Source organism: Pristis pectinata, chromosome 4 (assembly GCF_009764475.1).
Source record: "Pristis pectinata isolate sPriPec2 chromosome 4, sPriPec2.1.pri, whole genome shotgun sequence".
Classification (NCBI taxonomy): Eukaryota; Metazoa; Chordata; class Chondrichthyes; order Rhinopristiformes; family Pristidae; genus Pristis; species Pristis pectinata.
Window position 1 is genome coordinate 55911396 of NC_067408.1, and position 18443 is coordinate 55929838.

General features: G+C 43.5%; 1 protein-coding gene across 2 annotated transcripts in view; it reads left to right on the top strand.

The window, feature by feature from the left end:
• Positions 1–18443, top strand: part of LOC127569449 (serine/threonine-protein kinase 32A-like) — a 214799-nt gene that overhangs the window by 153839 nt on the left and 42517 nt on the right. For both annotated transcript variants that reach the window (XM_052014099.1, XM_052014100.1), the window contains exons 6-9: positions 5289–5378; positions 13357–13460; positions 14810–14926; positions 18104–18229. In XM_052014099.1, coding sequence (XP_051870059.1) covers positions 5289–5378; positions 13357–13460; positions 14810–14926; positions 18104–18229 — 437 coding nt within the window. The remainder of the gene's footprint in view (positions 1–5288; positions 5379–13356; positions 13461–14809; positions 14927–18103; positions 18230–18443) is intronic.

Genomic DNA, 18443 nt, shown 5'->3' on the forward strand with positions numbered 1-18443 from the left:
CTGAAAGGCTGACGAGGCACCAGATGTTAAAAGACAAGTGTTTGCATGGACCTCAAGCAGTTAAGCTATTGCTGATATTTTGGCCAATGCTGAGAAATTGTCCTCTGTATTGATATGAGATCCTGAGGCAGTCGAATTAACTGTTTGGCTTGACAGTCGTAGCAGGAGAGGAGCTTTGGGCACTGATTCATTTTAAATGACTGGTGCACTGACCTCCACAAGTGATTGTTTTGACCGTCTGTCAGTTGGCTGTGCTACAGTGAGGGGATCATCTCTGCATGTAACCTCCACACCCCAGTACCCCATCCTCCATCACCAAACAATAATCAAAACATCATGTTTTTATTTGTTCACCTTGGTACATTTTCACCTATTTTCAAAGATATCAAAGTTGAGAAAAGAAACTGATTAACTGACAGCCATGAACTGTCCAATAAGAAAAGTTCTAATATATGTGGGGACAAGGATTATCTAAGGACTGAAGACTTTGTGACTGAGGAACCTAAAGGTCTGTGTTTTCCCAAATACAGTGGAGTTATAACTCCATGCCTGGTGTTATTTAGTTCCAGAAAGAAGAGCAATCAAGGGCATTGATGGAGAGCTGAGAGTGGGTGTGAAGCTGAGGAGGGTAAGAGATTGCAGGGATGGCAAATGATCCAAGGTATTGGATATTACATGGGCTTTGGAGTGAGAGCAGAGGTTGAGCAGTCAGGATGATAATTAACAAAAAAAAAAACCAAACTGCTGGAGGAACTCAGAGGTCGAGCAGCATTTGCAGAGGGAAATGGACAGTTGATGTTTCAGGTCGAGACCCCTTCATCTTGTCCAGCACTTTGCTTTTTGCTCCAGATTCCAGCATTTGTAGTCTCTTCTGTCTCCAGGATAATATTAATGTTGATATCAAAGATTTTGGTGATCACAGGCAGATCAGTGGGAGGTGATTGTGAGACAGACTGTGATCTCAAGGAGATTGGGAGTGTCCATGGTTGTAGGAAGATCAGGAGCCTCAGTTTTTGGGGGGGATTGGTAATTTTGGGAAAATCAGTGATCCTGGAGAGACATTGAGGGAGTGGGGTTTGGTGATTGAAGGGAGGCTAGAGAGGTAATCACAGGGAGATTAGGATACATGTTAGTGTCCATGGAGAGGTAAGCAGGGGTCAATGATCACAGGGAGATCAGGGTTGTGAGTAATGGGAGGGGTTGGGGGCAAAGTGTGTGGGTTTGGTGATCCGATGCAGATTGCAGGGGAGAGCGTCAGTGATTGTTTGGTCCCTTGGTAGTGGGGAAGGGAGTGTAGATCAGGATAAAGGAGATCAAGTATTTGATGGATCCAGAATAGTCAGTGATCCTGGGCGATTGAGGTGGGGGCAGTTGGTAGTTACATGGAAATTGGGAATGGTGGTGGGGGTGGAGGCAGTCTTTATAGGAAGATTGGAGACTTAATAAAACATGGATATTGGGAGTGGTTAGTGATCACAGGGAGGTTAGGGAAATGGTGAGATTGGTGGATCATCAGTGAACACTGGTGTATTAAGGGCAGTAGTGGGGAGGACATTGGGAAGGTTAATGAATTTAGGAGACTGGGGAACCAAGTGATAGTAGAAGGGTTGGAAGGGATGGTGTAGTTGTGGAAAAGATCAGAGATTCCATGATATTATGGGTGGGGGGAAGTATAGTGATCACAGAGATGGGATGAACATGGGAGATCATGGTAGAGGATGTCAACGATCAAACGGAGATCTGATGGGGAGGTCACTGATAGCAGGGAGATCAGATCATGTGGTAGCAATCACAAGGAAATCGGGATCAGTGGAAGGTCCCAGGGACACCAGGGCATCATGGTGAGGTAGATGGAGGTGTTGGCAGTTCTCAGTGATTGTCCACGGTTTCAACTCCAAGGCAACAGTTGCCATGGTCTCAGGTTGTCTGTGCCCCACCCTTCCCAGTATTTTCCCCACATCTGCTTTTTCAGGAATTGAGTAGAATCCTGTTATCAAGGCTCCTCCTCTCCAGAGTTTCACAGCCATGCATAATATCATTATCATCAGATATTCATCTTGGGCAATGTATTAGACTGAAAGTCTTGGATTTGTTTGCTCGCCCATGCCTGACGGTGGGAGACCAATTCTAGGACACTAGTTTCTGTCCTAGTTGAGATCAGCACTTGCTTAGAGAAACTAGGTCTGGAGCCCTCTGTCTTTCCAAGTCCCATATGGCTGATTTCACAGTCATAGTGCATTTAGCAACAAGACTAATTATGCAGACATGAGAGGCATAAATAGGGTAGATAGCCAGCATCTGTTTCCCATGATAGGGATATCTAAGATTTAAGGTGAGAGGGAGGAAGTTTAAAGGATATCTGAGGGATAGCTTTTTCACACAGGTAGTTGGTATCTGGAATGAGCTGCCAGAGAAGGTGGTGGAGGCAGGAACAATAACAACATATAAGAGGCATCTTGACAGGTACTTGAATGAGCAGGGCATAGAGGAATATGGAATTAATGCACGAAAGTGGGAATAGTAGAGATAGGCAAGGTGGTCAGCATTGATGTGTTGGGCCGAAGGCCTTTTTCTATGCTTAGAGTCATAGAGTACTACAGCACAGAAGCAGGCCCTTCAGCCCATCTAGTCCACGCCGACCTGATCTTCTGCCTTGTCCCATCTACCTGCACTGCACCCGACTATATCCCTCCAAACCCCTCCCATCCATATACCTATCCAAACTTCTCTTAAATGTTACAATTTACCCACATCTACCACATCCACTGGCAGCTCGTTCCACCACTCGCACCACCCTATGCTGTATAACTCTATGACCATTTAAGTGAGAGACACTATATAGGGTTTTTAATGCCCCAGGACATAGATAGGGGCATAGATAGGGTGAATGTACACAATCTTTTTCCCAGGGTTAAGGAATCAAAAACTGGAGGACATAGGTTTAAGGTGGAAGGGAGAGATTTAATAGGAACCTGAGGGGCAACTTTTCACCCAGAGCGTGGTCTGTATATGGAATGAGCTACCAGGGGAAGTGGTTGAGGCAGGTACATTCGTAACATTTAAAAGGCACTTAGACAGGTACATGGATAGGAAAAGTTTAGAGGGATATTTGCCAAATGAGGCAATGGGACTAGCTCAGATGGTAATCTTGTTTGGTGTGGACTAGTTGGGCTGAAGGGCCTGTTTCCATGTTGTTTGACTCTATGACATTTCAAAGAGTTTTAAGTTAATTAAGTGCTTTTCAAATTCTAGTCACAGTTTAAATGTAATAATATCTACAGTTCATATATCTGTGGATCCATTAAGATTGGTTGCACCAGGTTAGAACATCTTTAGGCCATTAGATGACAAGAGGTTCCAACACACCAAGTACATAATGGACTAACACTGAGCCACATCAAACTCTCCTCCAGTAGTAGAACTCTGGGCAAACCCTCCAGTAGAAGGACAGTTCACAACTAATCTATGTATGCCAGTAAACACGACAGAGAAAAAACTTGTGAACTGACTATAATTGGCACTGACATCAGCAACTGTCAGCAGTCTAGTCTCTGTACACCTCCTCACTCCATCTAGCTGAAAAGTGTACGGTTAGCTTCACAGAAAATCCTACTTCCCCCACCTTCAACACAAACTGGGCAGAGGGAGGTAGGCAATGCAATCTGATTTACAGACATCACAATTAAAACACACATCTGTGATTTTCCTGGTCCCAGGGTGCATATAATTTCAGTTCAATTAATCATTTGGAGTTTTGTACATGCAAAAGGGCCAACAAATTTAATCTTACATGAGCAATGTCATTAGAATCTGTCAGTGATATAACTTACTAACTGCTGAATTTTATCTTGTTTCAAGAACCACAACATTCTGTCTAGAGTATTGAAGCTAAAAACCTTTTTATGCATCATCTTTGGCTCAGTTGATGTAGAGGCCTTGATCAGCTCAGCTAAGAAGATGCAAAAAAGGTTTGTAGGCCTGGAATAGATTGGAGATAGGGAGAGATGATGATTAAATTATGATTACAGTGTTTCCGAACATAATTTAAGTGTTATAAGTATGACTTAAATAAACCATAAATTTAACCCTTTCGGCATTTCTAACCAAAAGACCACTTGGAATATGCTGAAGGAACACGGATGATGCGGGGACCTGAGGCACCAGGAACAGGCTTAGAGTCATGGAGCCATGCAGCATGGAAACAGGCCATTCAGCCCACCACATCCACACCAACCAATGGGCACCCATCCTTATTAATCCATCTTCCAGCACTTGGTCTGTAGCCTTCTATGCCTCAGCGATTCAAGTGCTCATCTAAACACTCCTTAAGTGCTTGCAGCAGCATCACAGGCACATAGGTACAGACAACACACAGAATTTAAATTATACATAACACATAAATTATACAAGACAGTGAAGAGAACAAGAGACTGTGCAAAACAAGACATTAGTGCAAAAAATAACACAATCTGAGACAAGCCCATGGTAGTGCAGGAGGTGGTCTGTAGTGTTCCGTTGCTGAGGTAGGTTTAGGGTTTTACAGGTCATTATTCACTGTGGTAAGAAAAATACAAACGCGTAATAATAATTTTGTGGAGAGAAACTGCAGAATGCTGTGGTACAGAGGGATGAGGGTATCTTTGGACAAGCTGAAACTTACATTGAAGTTGTTATATCCACGGAGGGGTAGACCTGTGTCTCATTGTAGCATTAATGCCATTGCCAACAGCCTTAGGGATGCAGGAAATCCATACTCCTAACCCTGGAGAATAACAAGGACTTAGTATAATTGCTCCTGCCTTTCACCTTATGACAGGCTTTCCCCTTCCTTTGGTTTGTTCTTCCTCCACCTCTTTTCTCTGCTTCTTAAAATTTTTCACCACTCCAAATGAAATACTGTTCATCAAAACGGTGACTCTGTTTCTCCCACCTGTGACGTACTAAGTATTTCCAGCCTGATGCAGGATTTCAACCTGAAACGTCGACAATTCCTTTCCCCCCACAGATGCTGCTCAACCCGCTGAATTCCTCAGCAGGTTGTTTGTTGCTCCAGATTCCAGCATCTGCAGTCTCTTGTGTCTCTCTAAGTGTTTCCAGCATTTCCTGTGCCTTATTTAAGATTTCTAGCAATTGCAAATGTCTCCACACAACAGGTAAGGTAAGGATTGTGGCCTGATTGCTGTGAGTCCATACAATTAATGCCAGACATCAGGGTGGTATATCACCAGGTTTCATAAATGCAGTTTGACTGTGTGTTGATTTTCTGTATTTTATCTGAAACTTTCCAGGGCATGTGCACATCACAGACTTCAACATCGCAGCAATGGTGAAGGAGGAGAAACAGGCCACCTCTATTGCAGGCACAAAGCCATACATGGGTAAGTGTGGGAGCTTGTGGATGTGCTGAATAAAGAAAAATCCTTGCATGCAGATATAGGCTGCCACATCTACTGAGGAGATGTGAACAGAATTGAACATTGAGCATTCATCAGCAAACATTTCCACTTCTGACTTTGTGATGAAAGGAAGGTTATTGAAGAAGCAGTAGAGGATGATTGGGCCCATAGCTGTAAATAGCTGAGCTATGAATAGTATTAGTTTGCCTCCTGAAAGTGATCTGTTCATTATTATCCTGTGGATGGTCAGTTAACCAGTTCTCCATCACTTCGTGACAATTCGCATATAATTTCCATGAGCTTTTCAAATTAACCAGCAGTTGTTAGACAAACAGTGAGCTATGGGATGCCCAGTCCAGGAATTCAGAAGCCTCTGCGCAAAGCAAGCAACTGTGTATCTTTAGTGAAGAATCCTTGCTGAGAAATGGTTAGTTAATTTGATGCCAATCATGTATGGAGAGCAAAATTGACGGAAAAATGGGATTAAGGGAAAATTCATAACTTTTAGTCTCCAGTAATTAATCACCCTCTGATTATCACCTCAATATCACGAGTCTTTATTTTGTGGGGTCTCAGCTATTTATAATTTATATTAATGACTTGGATGAAGGAACTGAGTATATTGTAGTCATACTTGCTGATGGTAGGAAATGGGCCATGAGGAGTACACAGTCTGCAAAAGAATAGACAAGTTGAATGAGCAAAAAGATAGCTGATGGAGAACAAAGTGGTAAATTTGAGGTTGTACACTTTGAAGGGAAGAATACTGAAGCAGAATATTACTGTAAATGGAATGAGACTAAGGAATGCAGGAGTTCAAAGAGATTTGGGTGTACAGGAAACACAAAGATAGCCTCTTATGTGGGCTATCAAATGAATGTTTGGAAATACAAGTACACCATATCCGCTGCTTCCTCTTTTTCCACCCTGCTTGTGATGTACTCAAATAATTCTAAATGTGTCAAATACTCTTCTGGAAGTGTTTGCAAGCTGTGTGTGAGGCATCAGTCTCCCAGTATCCAAGGGTACGGAGGTGGAGAGGGAAGAAGGCGGGTGTTGGATGGTGGAAGTAGGAGAGGTCTTAGATGAAACCAGCGTAGTGTGGTGGACAGTTGCTTGCTGGATGGCAGAGGTGATGCTGGCGGTGGTGGAGTAGGAGGTGGTTGTGGCGCCAAGGCTGAGCTACAGGCTGCAATTGCTCTCAAGTGACTTCTGCATCTCTCTGTGGGGCAAGAGTGAGAGACGGCTGCTGGCTGGTAGTGAGAGAGCGGCAATGGCAGCGGCACTGCAGCTGCTGGGTGGGGCAGAGATGGGGGTTGCCTTTATGTGCACGGGGCAAAAGAAGGGCTAGGCCCGAGGTGGGACTTACAGGGTGGGAATTGGTACAACTAGGGGGTGGGCTGATGGGTCCGGTGTATCTAGTTGGGTGGCACGGATAGTGGAGGATTAGGCCAAGATAGGATTGGCATAGGTGACGATACTAGTTGGTTTAGTGGACAGAAACACAGGCTGATGTAGCAGTGGCTGAGGTTGTAGTGGTGCACTTTAACTGGAGGGCTAAGGTGGGCCCCTGTATAACCGTGATCGGGTATGGTGCTGCATTGGGGTGATTATAACTGTGGGTACACCGGCCTGTGGGCTGTAGACTAGAGAAACTGATTCATCAGAGTATTTCTTTGGTTTTGGCAGAGTAGGAGGTGGCAGCTTCCAGTCTGCCTATGTCTTCTAATGGATGAAAGGCATTGAAGGATATGGACCTAATGCGGGCAAGTGAGATTAGTGCAGATGGGCAAAAAGGTTGGCATGGACATGGTGGGCCGAATGGCCCATTTCTGAGTTGTATGACTCTATGATGATGATTTTCTAAGCATCCTGTTCCATGTTCTTAATAACAACATCCAGCATTTTCCAGATGACAAATGATGGGCTAACTGGCCCGGTGTTCCCTGTTTTCCTTTCCCTCCTAAGAATGCTTTTCCAATGCACTTGAATCTAGAATCCATTAAACCTTGAAATATTGTCGTCAGTATCTCCACTCTATCTACTGCCACTTGTTTAGAACCCCAGGATGTAGGTCACCAGGTCCAGAGAAACTGGCAGTCTTTACTCCCTGCTACTGCCTCATTTACCTTACTCTCTTGTGATAATTATTTTAAGTTCCTTCCCCTTGACCCCTTATTTCCTATTATTTTTAATATGTTTTATTATTTTAATATGCGTTTAGTGTAATCCACAGTGACAACAAATGGAAAATCTTTTGTTTACCAGCTCTATTACTTTCATATTTCCCACTATTGATTTCCCACCTCAACTATTAAGGGAGCAATATTTAGTTTTTTGAATCTCTGCCTTTCTGTGGCAAATCTCACAATCATTTTTTTCATATTCCTTGCTTGTTTACTCTCAATTTCTATTTTCCCTTTTATAAATGTTTCTACTCAACCTTTTCTGTTTTTGAAAATTTTCCCAATCCTCAGGCCCACCGTTATCATTCACAATGAAATAAACTTTTTTTTTCAGTCTAATTTCATCTTTACTCTTTTAGTTAGCCACGTATTGGATCTCTTTGCTCAGAGTCGTTATTCCTCAGTGCTAAACATCTTTGTTGCAAATAGTGAAATATGTTTTTAAATCTCTGACACAATCTTATACATTTTAATCTAACTTCCCAAATCACTTTAAGGAATCTTCCATCACGCTGCATCACTGCCCTTATTTATATTTAAGACGCTAGTTCCAGACCTAACTTTATCCATCTTGAACTGGATTTGAAATTCATCACGTTATGATCTCCCTTTTTCCCAAAACTTTCCCTACTATGTGATTACTAATTAGTCACATATCATTTAAAATAGCCTACTCCCTGGTTATGTGCACAATACTGCTCTGTGAGGCTGTCTCAAATGAATTTCATGAACTCATTTTCAAGACTATCTTTGTCAATTTGACTTGGCCAATGTATAAGAATATTAAAAGATGCCCACAATTATTGCATTGCCTTTGTTACAAGCCCCCTTTATTCCTTGGGCATCATTCTGTCCAACAGTATAACCATTGTTAGGGTGCCCATAGACTACTACCATCAAACATTTATTTCCATTATTGTTTCTTATCTCCACACAAACTGTTTCTACTTCTTGATTTTCTGAGCCAAGATCATTCCCCATTGCTGATTTAATATCATGCATTATTATCAGAGCTACACCACTTTATTTAACATTCAACCCTTCCTACTGAAAATATTACTGTAATTACTCCAGAATATTTCATTACCAGCTTGGTCACCTTGCAACCATGCTTCTGTAAAGATTACTAGATCACACCCACTTGTCCACAGTTAAGCCATGACCTCATTTCCTTTGTTATGAATGCTTTGTATCTTCAAAAAACTTTTAACTTTGGCACTTCCTGTTGTACTCCAATTTTCATTCACTGTCTCATTACACAGCACATTTACCTTGTCTTTTCTCTTTAATTTTTTAAAATTCCCCTTACCTGAATCCTGCTCCCCTCGCTTCACCACCCACTAGCCACCCCACCAACCCAACCATCTATTTAGTTTAAAAGTCCCAGTATGATTGAAGTGAGACCCATTCCAATGGAACAATTCCCATCTTCTGCATCATTGGCCCAGTGAGTCGAATCCCTCTTACGCCACACCACTGAATCATGCATTCAACCCATTGATCTCTTTAACCCTATGCCAATTTGCAAATGCCCAGAGATTTTTACCTATCTTGTCCTGCTTGTTAACATAGATCCTAGATGTTCATTCTGCCTCTGCATAGTTCTACCTGTGTCATTGGTTTGTACATGGACCAGAACCCTTCCTGAATTTCTCCCCACCCCTGAGAAAATGTCATTAACCCTGACTGTGTACAGGCAGTACTGCTTCCAGTGCAGAGGACATTCTCTGTTGCCTGAGTACACTGGTCCTACCACTACAACGTTCCATTTCACTACTCCCCTGGTGTGTCCTGCTCTACCCTCTGAGATTCTACTCACATTTTGCACAAAGCTGTCTGTATGAATACTTAATGCAAGGTGCCTGCCCACTCACAGTATATGCAACACTGGTTTTACAGGCTCACAAGAACACAAAAGGTGAAGGGCTATTGGTAACAGGGGAGCTCTGAACCAAATCTGAACTGTTTTCTGCTGAATATTGTAAATATTGTGAAGCAGTCATCCATAATACAGAGAGGCAATGGGAGAGTCACGACAGTGCAGAGGAACCCTCCATTAATTGACTGATCCTGAAGTATAGAACTTGTTCAGTACTTCACTGAAGTGTCAGAAAGCATTATTGCTTGGGTCTCTGGAATGGAATTATCGAAGGAGCTGGCTGAGCCAATCGACCAGACCCACAGGCCATAAGGCACAGGGGTGATTGATCGACTTTGTGCCAGCGGCCAGGTTATATGAAGTTATGGTCACAACCTGAAAGAATGATCGACATGCAAGCTGTTGCCATGCCTACCAAGCCCTGAGTGTCAATGGTGAATGTGGCTTTGTAATTTTGAAAACTAACTTCAAGAACCATTACCCATATACCACTATTTTCTCTCAGTGCCTGACAGTCAAGTCACCCTATGAATTTCCAAGGGCTGATTAATGCCAGCCAGCACCTGAAAGCATTTTCACTTGATAAAGTTGCCTTGGCTGAAATCAATTGTGCTTGCCAAACCTCTTTTACTGCCTGTTTTTGCTTTGAGAAATTTAAAAGGTGCCCCTCAGCCAACACAAAACTCTCTTGGGGGAAGGAACAGTTAATATCAGAGCAGGCTCTTTGACTTTTATACTGACCCACAGGAGAGGCAGGTGACCCATTCCCCCTCCCCAACCTTCCTGGGATAGGAATGTTCACGCCCTCCTCAGTGGGTCTGGATCCTACACAGCAACCTGCCGAATAAACATGCACACTTTTTGCCTCTGGCACATCTAATTCTTTGCACATGGCACAGCTGACTCTTGGTGCCGTGGTACAACTCTATACCAAACTCATTTATCTCTTCCAACCCTTTGCGCTGAACTCATTTTAATCCTTTGTCCCTGGCATGCTTAACACTTTACAATGCTTTGCACCTGGTTTGTCCAAAGTTTTTCACTTAGCATGTCTAACCCTCTGTGCCAGCTGTACCTCCATGTATTATACAGTGGGGAAGACCAGCACCAGCTTGTAGTCCTGACTTGCTCCTGATGGCTGCTGTGATCACCCCACTCTGCACCCACACTTATGTTTTCAGGCGATATCTGTGACTTGCTCCTCTAATTTCATCAAGAACAGCTCTTCCTGGCCCTCTTTTTGAGGCAGCCATACCCAGAGATGATTTGTCATATCCCCCAGCTCAGCCTTGTACTCGGGACTCCCTATATTTCTCCCTGAAGTATGTAAGACATGAAAAGCTCTTTCACCGTGTACACGTGAGGGCAATCATAGCTGTGTGATACTGCAGCCAATACCCAGTGTCCTGGAAGCCCACAGTGTACATCCTCTTCATGGTGACTAACTATTTCTTGTTTGTAACAAGCTAGGTGAATTTTATTAACATATTCATAAGTGCAGTCTTCTAAAGCTAACTGAGCACTCCTAGCTTTTGCTATATCTTGGAACTTTACTTAACGGAGCAGCAGCCCAGAGCACCCAGTTGAGAAGATGTAATTAGCAAGTAGAAAGGAATACCTCTGGCTGAAGCTTTGTGGACAAGTTAGGACAAGCTGTGGAAATGATTGTTCTGAGCTGAGAAGCCTCAGGGCTTTAATCTCTGATCCTTGGTTTCCCAGCTGACAGTGATGCAAGAGCAGGAGACATTGTTTCCATGCAGGAGGATGAGCTGATGAAAAAAATGGGCAGGTCTATCAGTTGAATCTGAAGCACCATGTTGGCCAAATTGGAGCATGCATCCATCTGCGAGGTTCCCACACTAACAGAGTTATCCAAAGAGGATCTAAGGATAGAGAGTTTCCTGGAATGGCAGCCACAACTTCATCTGTAAATGTGAGTTGAACTTAATGCTATTATTTCCAGGGCTCACCACTTGTCCAGTGAGCTCAGCCCCACTAGGCTTTGAAGAGTGTACACCATATTACTGCCTCAGAATGGTCTCAATGACATGAGCATGCTCCTGTTCTCTTCCCAGGGCAACGTATAAAGGAGCTTCAAGCCTAGTTCCTATTGCAGTCATGAGATGACCATCTGGAGCAAGGTTGATTGAAACCTAATCTTCCTTTGTGACCTTCATGGAATAACATTGTCAGGTCCTCTGGTGTGGTGCCACGTTGTTTCAGCTTCAGCACGCACATGTCAATCGTGCAATTGGAGGGAGTCAGCCACAAGCTGTGACCTCAGGAGCCAGCCTGTAATAGATCAGATGCACAACACAAATGTCTCTGCTGCAGAGGGGTCAAAACTAGGGGGAGGGGGGTAGCATGGTTATTGGGGAGAAGGTCTAGAGGGGAAATAGGGAAGAATCTCTTCCTTCAGAAGATGGTAGGGGTCTGGAATTCGTTGCCTGAAAGGATGGTAGAGAAGTAATTTGAAAAGTAATTGGATGTCTGGTTGGAGGGATATGGATTATGTGCAGGCAGAAGAGAATTAGTTTAATTCAGCATCATGTTCGGTGCAGACATTGCGGGGCAAAGGGCCTGTTCCTGTTCTGTACTGTTCTATGCTCCATGTAGAGCTGTGACCTGCAGGACTATGTGCTTGATATAGGAAAGTGGGAATAGGCAGGGAATTCTTTTGACTTCCGTCAGTGCTGTAAACTTTCAATGATTCTATAAACTACTGTCAAGCACTGCTGCTTCAAATACAGCTGCTGCAGTGATGGGAGAGGGGAAGGCGCATGCTCCTGTGTTTTCATATGGCAACCTGAACAGCATATGTGGCTATATATGAGATTGCAAGAGGTCACAAATCTCAATGAGAATTGTTTTGAGGCACAGCATGCATAGAAATTGCTTTTGGGAAGTGTGTGTGTGTGTGTGTGTGTGTGTGTGTGTGTGTGTGTGTGTGTGTGTGTGTGTGTGTGTGTGTGTGTGTGTGTGTGTGTGTGTTGTGTGTGTGTGTGTATATATATGTCTGTCTGTCTACCTCTCTGTCTGTCTGTAAACCATGGTCCCCAGCCCCTTTAACTAAGAGCCATGTTCACTCACAGTAAGATGTGCATCACATGAGAAGTTAAAATTCAGCCCATCCTGCCTACTCCACTATTCAATGCGATCATAGCTGATCTTTTAGCTCAGCTTCATTTCTTGCACTAACCCTATGTCCCTTAATTCTCCTAACATTCAGTTGATGGAAGTGAATTGATACATTGTAAATAAGCTATGCAGGTGGTGCTGTACACTACCTTAGATGCCTGTGGATAAAATTTAATAGTTTATATTATAAAGACTATTAACTAAACAGAGTTAAGTCCTACAATGAGATAAGAAACGTAAAATGATAAGACTTCTGTTTCACACTGCTGCATAGTTGCATTTTTCTTAACTTTCCTCTGTGTTAATATTCCCATGTCCAGGATAATCTACTCAAAAAGAACATGGTGCGTAAGTATACAGGTCCTTGCCAAGTTACGAACACCCAACTTAGGTACAGCCTGTACCTCCAAATGAGCATTTGGGAGACCAGCGGGATGGATTTGCTGGCTTCTGCATGGCTGCAGGTATCTCCTGCCATGTGGGAACTCGGTTTGTGGCAATATCTGAATGGTTGAGTTAAATGTCCTAGTTTAACTACACGTTGCCCTTGGTTGGCCTGTGTTTTTTATTTTAAAATATTATCAGGTGCCAATTTCCAACTTGCAAACTGTTCCAATTACAAACAGTTCTCAGAAGCAGAACCCTGTTGTAACCTGGGGAGGACCTCTATTTACTTCAACCAGCACTACTGAATGTGGGGTATTGACTGCATTACACAACTTTATTCATTGTATCTATTTTTTTTATTTTTCCCTAGCTCCTGAAATATTTCATCCATTTGTAAATGGATGTACTGGCTATCACTTTGCTGTGGATTGGTGGTCTCTTGGAATCACAGCCTATGAGCTCCTCAAAGGACAAGTATGCTGAACTGCGATTGCTTTTATTGACTGCACTCAATACACCCATACCTTACCCAATGAATCACTGAGTTTAAAGATAATCATACATAATCATCTTGTTGCTAATTTCACTCTCCCCTTACCTTGTCCGATGCATTGTTAACTTGCTTTGTGTAATTCTATAGCTAGTGTTGCACTTCAGTGCCATTATTCATTATAAGGTATGACTACAAGACTTGGCACCCTATGCAGACCTGCTGGTTGCTGCACCAGCTAGCATCAACTAGCATAGTGCCAGAGAAGAAATGGACCAAATCACTTTCCCCACCCCTGCTCTGAGTAAACCCACTCGGCCACCAGGACAGCCTATAGATGCAGAGGTGTTGGCAATCTCTAAAACAAGATTTACGAGGATGTTACCAGGACTGGAAGGTTTGAGTTACAAGGAGAGGCTGGATAGGCTAGGACTTTTTTCCCTGGAACATAGGAGGCTGAGGGGTGACCTTAAAATCATGAGGGGCATAGATAAGGCAAATAGCCAAAGCTTTTTTTCCCAGGGTAGGGGGGAGTCCAAAACTAGAGGGCATAGGTTTAAAGTGAGAGGGGAAAGATTTAAAAGGGACCTGAGGGGCAACTTTTTCACACAGAGGTTGGTGCATATATGGAACAAATTGCCGGAGGAAGTGGTAGAGGCAAGTACATACAGGTATATAGATAGGAAAGATTTAAAGGGATATGGGCCTGACACAGGCAAATGGGGCTAGCTCAGTTGAGCAACTTGGTCGGCATGAACGAGTTGGGCCAAAGGGTTTGTTTTCCATGCTGCATATTCTGTGACTCTAACATTTTCTCCTGAAAATCCTAGAGTCTGGACATTGAAAATGTCTTGGTTGTTTGTCCAAGTAGCCAAGACAGTGAGCAAATTTTTTGATTATGGGGCAGATGGGACAATATATACATGGCCCTTTCACTGCAGGCTGCCTAGCCCTGAGATGTTGAAGTCAGCTGTTATCCTCATCTTCAATCCTCTACCACCATAACCTCAGAGATGTGGGATCAAACCCAAGTGTGAGCAGTTCATGAACTAATCCCATGTTACATTAACTCACTTAGCCATACTAATTTGGCTAAAGTGGTGAAGCCCTTGTCATTTTAGCCAAATGAATATCCATTTAAGCAATTCCTCTATCAGTGTTTTCCCTTTTATTTTTCTCAGTTTGATTATAAAATTGAGATTAAAAGGGGTTCATTTAAAATATAATGACTTTGGTGTTTATAATAATGTTGCTAGTTAAACAATGAAAATAAAGTTTTGATAGGTGTTTACCTCTAATATTTCATGCTACGAATGTTTATGTCTCTTCACAGAGACCATACGAAATCCGTTCCAGCACCTCTGTTAATGAAGCCCTTCACATGTTCAAATCTGTCAGCATAAACTATCCCTCTTCCTGGTCCAGTGGACTGGTGTCATTGCTTCAGAAGGTAAGGACACGCAGAGAGCTGCTACATCTGATTGGATGTATTCTGGTGGATTTCCCCAGATAACCTCCTGCCCCCTCAGCTACCCTGCTCTGCCACGTTCCCACTTCCTGGCCCATTCCTAGCAGGTGCCACCTTCCCATGATAGTTGGAAAGTGTGGACTCCTCAGTGCCTCAACCATTGCCAACATTTTTATTACCAACAAATATTCAAAAAATATTAGTTGTTAATGCTTTTATGATTTTACATTAAGGCTGTTCGCAGCAGCATCCCAGAGATTTGTTTTTAATTCCTGAAGCCCTCAGGACAATACTGGAGGCTTTTCAAATAAAAGCTTGGAAGCCTGAAAGCTTTGGATGAGATTTCTGCCCTCTATGATGGGATAGATGGATGATCATAGTGTTCCTGATCTGTGTAAGTTAACTACAGAAGTTCCAAAAGTTCATCTTTCTCAAACTTGCAGTTTTCCTATGCATTTTTAAGTTTAGTGAGTGCAAACTCAAATTATGTCTTTATGTTGAATTAAGTAGAATCTAGACAAACTGAATATTAAATAATAATGGAGCATCAAAAAGTGACTGGGGAACAAAAATTGCAAGAGAAGTTATTTGGAAAGAAAATTATTACCTATTTCATCTGGTAAAATGTGATCCTTATAATCCAGCTAGGTAGAAAGACTGAAATCTGGCAGATATGGGAGTATGTCTTTGTTTATTGAGTCTGAGTTTATTACAAAATTTGGTTCAATATTTTTCTGTTGGTGGCAAACAAATGGCATTGTTCATTGGATAGCCCTGCACTTGCCCAAACCCGGACTTCTAATATGGCTTTTAGAGTCATAGGGTACAGAAACAGGTCCTTTGTCCCACCCCACCACATCTGTACCCAACTACACCACTCCCATTTTCTCCCATCACATCAACTGCCTCCAAATCCTGAATCTCATATCTCAACTGCCTCCAAATCCTGAATCTCATATCTACAAGTTACAGCAGCCAATTAACTTACTGACCTGCACATCTTTGAGATGTGGGAAGAAAGAGCACCCAGAGGAAACACACGCAGTCACAGGAAGAACATGCAGACTCCACACAGACAGCACCCGAGGTCAGGATTGACCCAGGTTGCTGGAGCTTTGAAGCAGCAGTGCTAATCGCTGCACCACTTTTGTGTGTGAGTGTCTCATCGGACATCCATCCAAACAATAAAGCATCTTAAGCACAGGAGATCTGGCACATGTGTGAACAGAGAAAGCACCTGAGAATCTCCTTATTCAAGCTGTTTGACAGCTTATTACTGAGCAGCACCAAGTGTGAGCCAGGAGGCATGAGTTAGAATATATTAATGCAATGTCAATTCAGGTACTGGAAGAAAAATAAAGAGAGAAGACTGGTGAATTAAGAGGTAAAAGGAGACATAGAAAGGAAAAAGAAAAATTAAATTACCAACTGAAGAATGAAACTCCACACTTGTTCATTTTTAGTGCCAGGTAGATACGAAGGCAGTAATTATGACTTGCCACATCAGTGAAACAGTGCTCACACCAGAGTGGAGAAGCCCTTGGGTTTTTTGGAGTTTGCTGTGTACATTCCAGGTCGCTACAGCAACCTCACAACTGACATTCCTCCTTTCACTGACCATCACGGCATCTGCTCAGTCACAGTACAAAGGGATGGTTGGCGCTTCAGGTTGAGACCCTGCAATCAGGACTGAGAGTGTAAAGGGGAGATAGCCAGTATAAAGAGGTGAGTGGGGGGGGGGGGGTGGTGGTGAGACAGGAGCTGGCAGGTGGAAGGTGGATCCAGGTGAGGAGGAGTTGATGGGCAGCTGGAGCCAGATGGTGGAGGGAAGAGTGGAGGTAGCGACAAAGACTGGGAGTGATACATGGAGACAACAAAGGACATTGCATTTTATTGTGCTTACTCCTCAACCTCCCTCTGTGGGCTACCATCAAAATCTTCATCTGTCCTCTGTGGTAGAACCCATGTACAGTCTTGCCCTCTGGCTAGCTAATACATGAATTATCCTCGTCCCCTGCCCTGGCTGCAGGTCGTGTTGTCAATGTCACACTGTGCGAATATCCCCTGTCTGATCTAATGTCTCACGTACGCTCAGTGTCCGTATCTGAGCTGGTGGCTGTGTGGCACTGATGTCATGGAGTCATAAAGTCATACAGCACAGAAACAGACCCTTCAGCCCACCGGTTCCATACTCATCATCAAGTACCCCTGTTGCTCACCCAACCACCCAAGTGCAACCAGAGCAAAGTGGAGGAAGCACCCTCATCATTTCACCTCATGGTTTCTCCACTCTCTTCTGGTTGCATCTCCTGGGTGTTTTAAAGCAAAAATGCGCAATTGTAAAATAATGGTTGACACAAGAGACTGCAGATGCTGGAATCTGGAGCAACGTACAGTATTCTGTAGGAACTCAGTGGGTCAAGCAGCATTTGTTGGAGGGAAAGGATTTGTCGACGTTTCAGGTTCAAACCCTGCATTAAGACAGAGAGTGGAGAGGGGAAACGGCTAGTATAAAGAGGGGAAGGGGATTGGTGAGACAAAGGCCATTAGGTGATTGGTGACTGAGGAGAGGTGAAGGATGATGGGCAGACGGAGCTAGGTAGGGGAGGGGGAGGGGTGGGGTTGGGAGGCAGAGGCAGGTGGATGATAGATGGAGGCAGATAGTCTAATGTTGGGAGAAGGGAGGGTGAAGGTGGAGACAGCTGCTGGAGTGTGGCAAGTGGGAACACAAAGGCTACCAGTGCTGGAATCTGATGAGTAAGGAAAGTAATAATGGGAACCATTAGGGGAGAAGCGAAGGGCAGGTGGAACCAGAACTAGGTGGGGGGAGGGGGGGAGCTGGTGGATGAAATGTGTGGGTATTAGATGGACAAAAATGAGTGATGGGAGCTGGAGGGGGGGGGTGGGAAAGGGGACAAAAATAGGGGACTGGAAGAGGATTGGAAGGGGTGGGAGGGGAACACACTGGAGGTGAGGGTTACCTGAAATTGGTTGTTGTGGTAAAAGAGTTAGATAAGAATTATATGCCAAGTGCAGATTATAAATCAGAAGAAATTGTGTGATGGGGCAAGTTTGACGTGGATTGGGCAAGTGGATTTTCTCATGGTCTCAGCTGGGTTTTCCTCTTCCTATTCGTAATTTCTGTTTATTATATTTCAGCTGATTGCAGTCAGCTCGACCCAGCGCTTCTCCAGCCTGGCCGATATACAGGACTCTCCTTACTTGGCAGACATAAACTGGGATGCTGTCCTGGAGAAGAAGGTCACAGCAGGATTCATTCCCAATGTAAGTCTTGTCCACAGACCCTTCTGAGATTTAGTATGTATCACAAGAGCTGCCAGCCAAGTTGTAGGATTCCTGTCTGTTTATCTCCTTTTATCTCTGATTAGCATTCTAAACGACCACTCCACCACTCCAGCAGTTGTCTACTTATGTTGGCTGGTCTAAGGCATAAAATTCATCTGTAAGAAAGAACAAACTTGCATTTATACAGAGCCTC